This window comes from Brachyistius frenatus, unplaced genomic scaffold (genome assembly GCF_029030835.1).
Source record: "Brachyistius frenatus isolate BFR_SWC_R1_liver_20210118 unplaced genomic scaffold, ASM2903083v1 Contig_5, whole genome shotgun sequence".
Taxonomy (NCBI): domain Eukaryota; kingdom Metazoa; phylum Chordata; class Actinopteri; family Embiotocidae; genus Brachyistius; species Brachyistius frenatus.
This window is the reverse complement of record NW_027210604.1, coordinates 6,618,442-6,626,914: the sequence shown is the minus strand read 5'-3', so window position 1 is coordinate 6,626,914 and position 8,473 is coordinate 6,618,442. Positions and strand designations below refer to the sequence as shown.

General features: G+C 42.9%; 1 protein-coding gene across 2 annotated transcripts; it reads left to right on the top strand.

The window, feature by feature from the left end:
* Nucleotides 1–325: 325 nt before the first annotated feature.
* On the top strand, nucleotides 326–7,964 carry LOC138633170 (prenylcysteine oxidase-like). Of its 2 annotated transcripts, XM_069719271.1 has the most exons (8): nucleotides 326–362; nucleotides 468–694; nucleotides 1,635–1,841; nucleotides 2,135–2,309; nucleotides 3,535–3,746; nucleotides 4,100–4,240; nucleotides 5,294–5,705; nucleotides 6,628–7,964. In XM_069719271.1, exons 2-8 carry the CDS (start codon nucleotides 586–588, stop codon nucleotides 6,875–6,877), a joined length of 1,506 nt encoding a protein of 501 aa, XP_069575372.1. In that variant the 5' UTR covers nucleotides 326–362; nucleotides 468–585; the 3' UTR covers nucleotides 6,878–7,964. The 2 variants fall into 2 exon arrangements, with proteins under 2 accessions (XP_069575372.1, XP_069575362.1); XM_069719261.1 differs by lacking the exon at nucleotides 326–362 and having other exon boundaries at nucleotides 372–694.
* Nucleotides 7,965–8,473: the final 509 nt, after the last annotated feature.

The following is an 8,473-nucleotide window of genomic DNA, read 5'->3' as shown; positions in this document are numbered from 1 at the left end:
GGTTCAAACCTGCTCCACCTGCAGCAGTTACAACAGTTACCTGCATCCCAAACTGATGCTTCAGTATAAATAATCTAATGATATCATATATAATATATCAGTCAAAATGGGACCAAACTAGTACTTTTACTTTAATAATTTAACTACATTTTACTGCTAGTACTTTTACCCGAGTAGGATTTTTCATGCAGGACTTGTAATGGAGTATTTTTACATTGCTGTATTGGTACTTTTACTTGTGAATGTGGACGTGAATACCTCTTCCACGCGTTATCTGCGTAGACGGCTCTGATTGGTCGAAAGAAGGCGGCCATTTAGATCACGTGATATTGCCGGACGTGAACGTAAACCGTCGTTTATCAGTGGGTTGATCTGCATCATCATCATCATCAATCAATCAATCAAGCAAGCCATCCTTCGTGCAGTGTCTTCAACTCATTCATAACTTGAGCTTTGTGACATTACAGCGACAACCATCCTACATGTGATGATTTGAGCCCGGGAAGATAAAAGAGGAAGTGACTTCAGGATTTAACGTGACGGCCGGTGAACTGCTCCCCGTCGTCTCTGCTCCGCGTCGCCGCTATGAGCGGCTCTCTGTTCCCGCTATTGGCAGTCGCGCTGGCAGTCTGGTCGGCCGTCGGAGATCCCGAGGCACCGGCTCATGTCGACGGAGCCCCGCCTTCGAAAATAGGCAAGAAAAGCAGCGTGTTTGAAGTTAAAAACGACGTAGCCACCTTGCGGAGTGCTAACGTTAGCCTCCGGTCTGAGGACGGGACGGGACGGGACCGGACGGGACTGACCCGAGACATGATGTTTCGAGACATAATGATGGTTCATTCATTTTAACAAGTAGACATTTAATTCGCGATTTTGTTCATGTTATCTATACACGTGTATTCCCGGAAACCATATTTTCTTAGGCAGCTAATATTTTGTAAATATTTTTGCAGTTGGATGTGATGTTATTTTCTTTCCTTTTCGGGGTTGTCCCATATATTCAAAATTACTATCCAAGTAATGAACATAAAATGACTCGGATCGAGCCATGGTTGGAAGTAACGGGCCCTGCGACAGCCCTATTTCTAACCTGTCCAGCTGTTCACAGTTGGCCAACACACATCTTTACATAGAGTCACCTTACTGACAAGTAATGCTTTTTTTTTTTTAAGCATACACCATCAGGATATAAACGTGTAAAAAGTACAAGATTATTCGTGAAGACACAAATTCAGGGAACATCCCAACGTGACCAAGTGCTGAAAGATTTTTTTTAAAGTGGGATTAAAATCGAATTTGTTAAAACTAAGTGGGCTGCAAATATCTTCTCCATTCAGCATTTCAGAGACAAAGACAGCAAGTGTCCAGGGATGCATTTTGTTTAATACATTGCTCTTCAATTAACTGAATATCAAAATAGAAGTCAGTGTGAATGACAAAAGTCTCTTTCAGTTTTACAAAATAAAAGGAAACACATTCCCTCAGGTGTGATGAGCTACAATTTGTAGTGAAACCATGTCTTTAACCACCCAGATGCCCCCACAGTGAAGGTCATCTTCATTAGAGTTCAGACACATTTTACCTCCAAACCCCACTCTGACTTCACGCTTTCTCTCTGACTCCCGGTGCTCCAGCGGTGGTCGGGGCGGGGATAGGAGGCAGCGCCACGGCCCATTTCCTGCGGCAGCACTTTGGCCCCGAGGTCCAGGTGGACGTGTTCGAGAAGGGTGAGGTCGGAGGCCGTCTCGCCACTGTAACCGTCAACCACAATGACTACGAGTCCGGAGGCTCCATCATTCACTCCCTCAACCTCCACATGCAGGAGTTTGTCAAACAGCTGGGTGAGTTGATTAAACAATAACACAAATGATACACAAAGCTCAAAAGGCCAATATGTCCTTTTCAGGGTATTCCTAATGGAAATGACTGGTTGAATATTGAAAAGTCAAAAATGAGTTAAAAAAAAGAAAAAAAAAAAAAAAGGCCGTAGCTTTTTATTCCTCTTCCTTCCTTAAAATGAACAGGTACAATTTAACTGTCAAACAAAATAAAGGAACACATCCTCAATATTTTATTCTTCCCTGTGTGTATCTGTCCTGGCCTTTTGTGTCGTTCTGTGTTCTCTACTCCTTAGGTTTGAAGTATCGTCGCAGCGTGGCGGGAAAGACGGCAGTTTTTAATGGCGAAGAGGTGATTTTGGAAGAGACCGACTGGTACCTGCTGGACTTGTTCCGGCTGTGGTGGCGCTACGGTATCAGCTTCATACGCCTGCAGATGTGGGTGGAGGAGATTATGGAGAAATTTATGAGGTATGCCAGAAACGTGAATTCCCTGTTTGCTGTTTGGGCTCGGCAGCCGGCTAGTCGACAGGATGTTGGTGTGGTACAGCCAGAGCCTCCTTGATGCTCGTGTGTCAAGGACCTGTGTTGTAGATGTCCAACACTTGGAGCCTGAGTTGAACTGCTTCGTACGTTGTATTTTCTCTCACCTATTTCTGGTGTCAGTAATGTTACTTTATTACTCAAGAGAGTATGAAGCTGGTGTAAGTGTGCTACATCTTTTACTGATGCCCAAAATAATTTCTTTTTGATCAAGCAAAGTCATTCTGGCTTAAATCTTTTCATTCCAGAATAGTTTTTGTGTCACGAAGTGAAGAGAAAAGTCAGTAAAAACAATTACTTAAGGCAGAATACTATCTTCTAGTATTGCAGTCAATGACGAAAGCCTATTTATTACTCCCTCTGCTTGAGGCATCTGAAGCCGTAATCACTACAAAACCTTGACTCATTGTGTGACTTTCTGAGGGCTGCATAGATATAGACAACAATCTGCCTGGAATTCACCGATGGAAAAAGCCACTGTTACAAGATTCCAGCTCTCTTTTACCCGGCGTACGTATGAGCAGGTGCATTTGGAGAAAGCCGCTTGACTTCAACTTCCTTACACTTATTCACTGACTCAGGCGGCTGATTGGTCGGCCCTTTAGAGTGGCTAGGCAGACGTTAAACAAACAGGGTTTCCAGACTTTAGTCCCAGTGAAGAAAACTAAAACTGTGAGCAATAGTCTGTTTGAGCCTGACTCGCTCTCTTCATCCTCCAAAAACAACAAAGTAAAGTATAAAACTCCAGAATTATATTTCAGATAGTGTCACACATGAGTTTCAGATATGTGTAACATATCAGATCTTTTGTTTTAATTGTGTGTCCTTGACTCAGTTCCTGCTTAAACAGGCTCAGATTTCATACCTCCTACTATACCGACTTCTTTTTCCTCCCTCAGATTTGTTTTTCTTACGTTCTCCTTAAGTCAACCGTGAGTCTGTATATCCTTCTGTCTGTCTCTTCTTTGTTATGCATGGAGGATTCATACAGTATGTCCACGAATAAATCTGCCCACTGCTTTAGTAACTGACTACTATAATTAATAATCAATCATTTGTTGTGTGTGTGTGTGTGTGTGTGTGTGTGTGTGTGTGTGTGTGTGTGTGTGTGTGTGTGTGTGTGTGTGTGTGTGTGTGTGTGTGTGTATTAAAGGATCTACAAGTACCAGGCCCACGGCTACGCCTTCAGCTCGGTGGAGGAACTCCTGGACTCTCTCGGGAGCAGTGGCTTCATCAACATGACCCGGAGGCCGCTCTCTGATTCGCTGCTGGAGCTGGGTGTGTCGCAGCGCTTCATTGATGAGGTCATCGCACCTGTCATGAGGATCAACTACGGACAGAACGTCAGCATCCCTGCCTTTGTAGGTCAGCTGAGTGTGGAGAAGTGAGCGGTTCAGGAGGGCGGGGGGATGATGAGTTGGAAAGTGGCAGGAATAAGAGTGGCAAGACAAAGGCTGCGGTGGGGAATTTAGGGCCAGTTATGAGCTGCACATCTACATCGCTGCTGATGTAGGTCAGTAGAGACGAAAGGAAGAGAAAAGAGATGCAGGAGACGAGGATGGGAGGAGCTGGCAGTCGAGAATAGAAGAAAGGAAAGAAAGGTGAGAGGAGGGGGGCGGCCTGTGGGAGCGAGAGGAGGAAAGTGTGTGGGCAGCTGATAATTGGTTTATGGCACTTGGCGCTTTCTCTTATGAGTGAGCGTGTTTGTGGTGTTTCAGGCGCTGTGTCCTTAGCTGGTGCCCAGAACAACCTGTGGGCGGTAGAAGGAGGCAACAAGCTGGTGTGTTCTGGTCTGCTGAAGATGGCCAATGCAAAGCTGGTGCAGGCACAAGTCACCTCCATCTACCCCATCCACTCAGGTACTCCGCCCCGATGTTTCCTGAGCGGGATCATGTCCAGCTTCCAATCATTTTCAGGGCTGGTTCTAAGCAGAATATTAGCTCTTTTACACAACAGGAACCAAGAGGAGAGAGAAGGGAATGACATGAAACAAAGCTCTGTGGCTGGAATTAAACCAGTGACTCTCAGGCATGCGCCCCAATGTGGTGTCCGAATTAAACAACTTAAGCTACTTAATTATTTAGATTAAAAAAAATGGCAATTAGAATATAGTGCATGTAAATATTGGACATTCCTATATTCTTCCCAAATGTTTTAACTAAAAAATTATTTTTTTTAACGTTTTTTTACGTTTTTTTGAAATTATGGAAACTTTTCTGAAAATGGTGCAATAGGCTTGAAACCACATATTCGCGTTTTTGTTCAAAGTAAAACATTTCAGCGCTAGAAATCTAACAGTAATGATTAAATTTCCCAGAGAGAAGTTTAGTTGGGCCTCGCTCGTCCAGAACGCAAACAAGATCTGTTTGTTATGTAAAATCCACAGCTGAACAGCACAAGTTCAGGTTTAAGTGTCCTCAAAAACAGTTCCCGGAAATTTAGGAATTCACTAATTGAAACTTGAGTAAACATGGGTGTTTCATGGGAAGTGGGTGCATTAAGGAAGTCATTTATCACTAAAGAATGTATGCAATGCATTCAACATCCCAGGCTGACCTTATTTATCTACTTCAGGATATACAAGTGTGGATTACAGCAGTTGCATTTTGGCTCTTGTATACAAATGTAATTGAAGAATCCGTATTTGCAAAAAAAAAAAATCATCTTATGCTTACACTGTTGTTTACCATCTGTCATCTTCACGTGTACAAAAGTGATTTTTTTTTCTTCAGCTTTTGTAGAATATATGCGCACTTATCATTTGAATGTGTTAACAGTTGTGTGTTGGCACAAATATGGGAGATACTTTTGGATGATAACTGTCAGTGGACTCCAGTGGACTGATGTAGAGGGGTTTGTATCAGAATCATGTTGTGTAGAGTTGACATTGATTTTGTGTGTTTGTGCTACAGGTGAGGCGCTCCAGTATGAGCTGACCTTCACCACAGCAGCCTGGACGGCGACAGACCTCTATGACATCGTTGTGTTGGCGACGCCGCTACAGGCCAGTGTCGGGTCTGAAGTCCAGTTCAAAGGTTTCACGCCTCCCTTTGACCAGCTGCCCGGAAACTACCACAGCACCGTAGCAACCATCGTCCACGGTTACCTCAACACCTCTTTCTTTGGTTTCCCCGACCCCCGCTTGTTCCCCTTCGCCAGCGTCCTGACAACTGAGACACCCGATCTGTTCTTCAACAGCGTAGCTAGCGTTTGTCCCGTCAACATCTCAGCAGGCTTCCGGCGCAAGCAGCCGCAAGAGGCTGGTGTCTACAAGGTGTTCTCACCTCAATCACTGGACAAGGCTCAGCTCAAAACTCTCTTCAGGTCGACCATTTTATTTTCTCGAAAACTAATCATGATGAAAATGACAGGATGTAATTTGCTGTTATTTTTATGGCAGCATAGTTTGCAGATTATTTTCTCCTCTAATCATTTGGTCACAATCAATTCTAATTATTCTAGATCCTGAATATAAGACAAACAAAACAAAATGTTCACATTCAGAAAGCTCAAACCAATGAATTTCTGTCATTTGTCTTTATAAAATAACAAACAATTGCTTAGTTATCATAATGGCTGCTGATCAACTGTCAATCATCTGATTATTCAGTCTGACTCCTGTATTGACAAGCTAAAAACTCTTCTCCATACATTCAGCTCATTTGGTGCGATAGGACAGTAAAATGATGTTTAAGAGGACAAAGAGGCAATGTGCTGTTATCATCTAAATGCTAACATGCTAATATACTGATGTTTACAACCAATGTAATAATGTGATGTAAAACATAGCAATCTTCAACATCTTAGTTATCATCTTACCAAAGCACTGGACAAAGTGAGTTTGACCTGATGATTGTTGGAGATGAATGAAAAGTAAGGGGATTCCCAAAGTTGTTACAAGTCATCCTGAGGGGAAGGTGATTTTATGTGCAAAATTACACAGCAGTGTGTCAAACAGTTTTCCATCCAGTTCATCTAAATGTCATATTAAACCAACAAAAATGTTGGCACCACATAAAACGCTATATATCCTCTTCAGACCATAAATATCTGTCCACAAGCAATCCATCCAATAGATTTAGTTATTTCAGTCTGGACTACCACAGCTGATAGACAGGCAGTGTTATGTACAGCGCTAGTGTGAATAAAACGCAGATCTTCACTCATTGCAACAGTTATTTAATGTGATGACAAACGAGATATATTTTCCAAAAATCCGATTATCGTTCTTTACTCTAAATTTTAGGTCGTACTACTCGGTGCAGGTGACAGAGTGGCAGGCCTACCCACGCTACAGCAGCAGCCAGGGACTGCCACCTGTGGAGCTGCACCCCAATCTCTACTACCTCAATGGCATCGAGTGGGCCGGCAGCGCCATGGAGATGAGCTCCGTGGCTGCCAAGAACATCGCCCTGCTGGCCTACCACCGCTGGAACCGTCAGACGGACATGGTGGACCAGAAAGATCTGATGCATAGGATCAAGACGGAGCTATGACCTGGTCAACTGAAAGCTAAGATGCTGTTCTGCCAAGATGCGCATCGAAGGGTTTGTGGAAGGAGGCCGAGGAAGGGTTTCTGGGTAATTATGGGTATTGTGCAAACATTCAAAGTCTCAACTACACATGGAGTTTGTCTCTCTGCTGAATTTTGGGCCGGAAAATGTTTATATTTGGATACTATCTTAGTGTATTTGGATACACAGCCGTATAATATATTACTTTTGTTACATACATAAAAATACAGAGTCAGTGAGAACTACATGTATGTTGATCCTGATCTGACACGATCTGCCATATTCCCAGTAAACCTAAACATATTTCAAACTGAAAACTCAAATCAAATCAAACCTATTTATTAAAGGTGACTGAGGTCCTGCACCAGTCCCCAAAGGCCAGTTTGATTTCGCCGATTGTTTTGTTCTCTGTGCCAGTGGCATTGCGGATAAATGAGATATGTTGGTCGGGGTTTCATTGCCAGAGCTGATTGGTGGTTTTCATCCAAAAATTCTGCCGCAGGAAGCTTTTCTTTGGCAGGAAACAAGAAAACCAAGCAACCAGCTGATGTATACTGTTTACTGTGAATGGACTTTTAGAAGACTGCTTCTTGAGTTGCTCGAGGTGTGCATGAACATAATTTAATAGAAGTTATCAGTCTGAGGTGACTGACAGTGCTCTGTGTAAATATACGATCCCATGTCCAAGCCAAGAAAACAAAAGAAAAAGACACGAGAGAAATCAGTGCAGATGTATACTGTCTGTATACATAAAGACTGGTCATGGCCCTGCTGTTGGCACCAATGAGATCCCATTAAAGTAATCGCAGTAGGATTTTAATAAATTAATAAAGTAATTATTCAGTGACTCATGGTAGTGGCTACTGGTGCTATGCTCTGTTGCCCCTTTCATCAGTCTATTTCATTATCTCCCCTTCCTGCTGCTTTTGTTGCGTAATCCAGCGGAAAGAATTTTTTCCGGGGAACAGAGCCAACCAGCTTTCACACTGGACTGAATAAGAGCAGACGACAGATCTGCTGCTGCTGGTGGTGGTGGTGGTTGTGATGACACTTATTCCCTCTCTCTCTCTCTCTCTCTCTCTCTCTCTCTCTCTCTCTCTCTCTCTCTCTCTCTCTCTCTCGAGCTTTAAAGCCCTGCTTTTCAAATAAGGACTGTCATCTTGTAAAAACACATATAAAGAAGTTGGACATTTACTTCCAGAAATGGCAAGAGCTAAAAAGATGGTTGGATGACATGATAAGAAACCACTGACTGTTCAATGTCCTCGTTGTGAATTGTTTTATGAATTTATAACAGTGGATTTGGGCTGAAGTGAATTTCTGGATTCAGAAAACCTTAAATGTTGTCACCTGAAAACCTGCAAAAGGCTTCAGCTGATGGATAATGTGATTGTGTCATGTGATGAGGAATTGCCACATCCCTTTAATCTGATGAAATTGTTTTCAAAAAGCCTGCAGTGGCGTCAGGAAACAATGGCGGGCGAGCTGAAATGAAGACTTAAGTTCTGAACAGCAGACTTTTTTCTGAAATTGGAAGTTTTCAGTCAGCAGCAGCTTGTGTACATAAAACAGTCATAT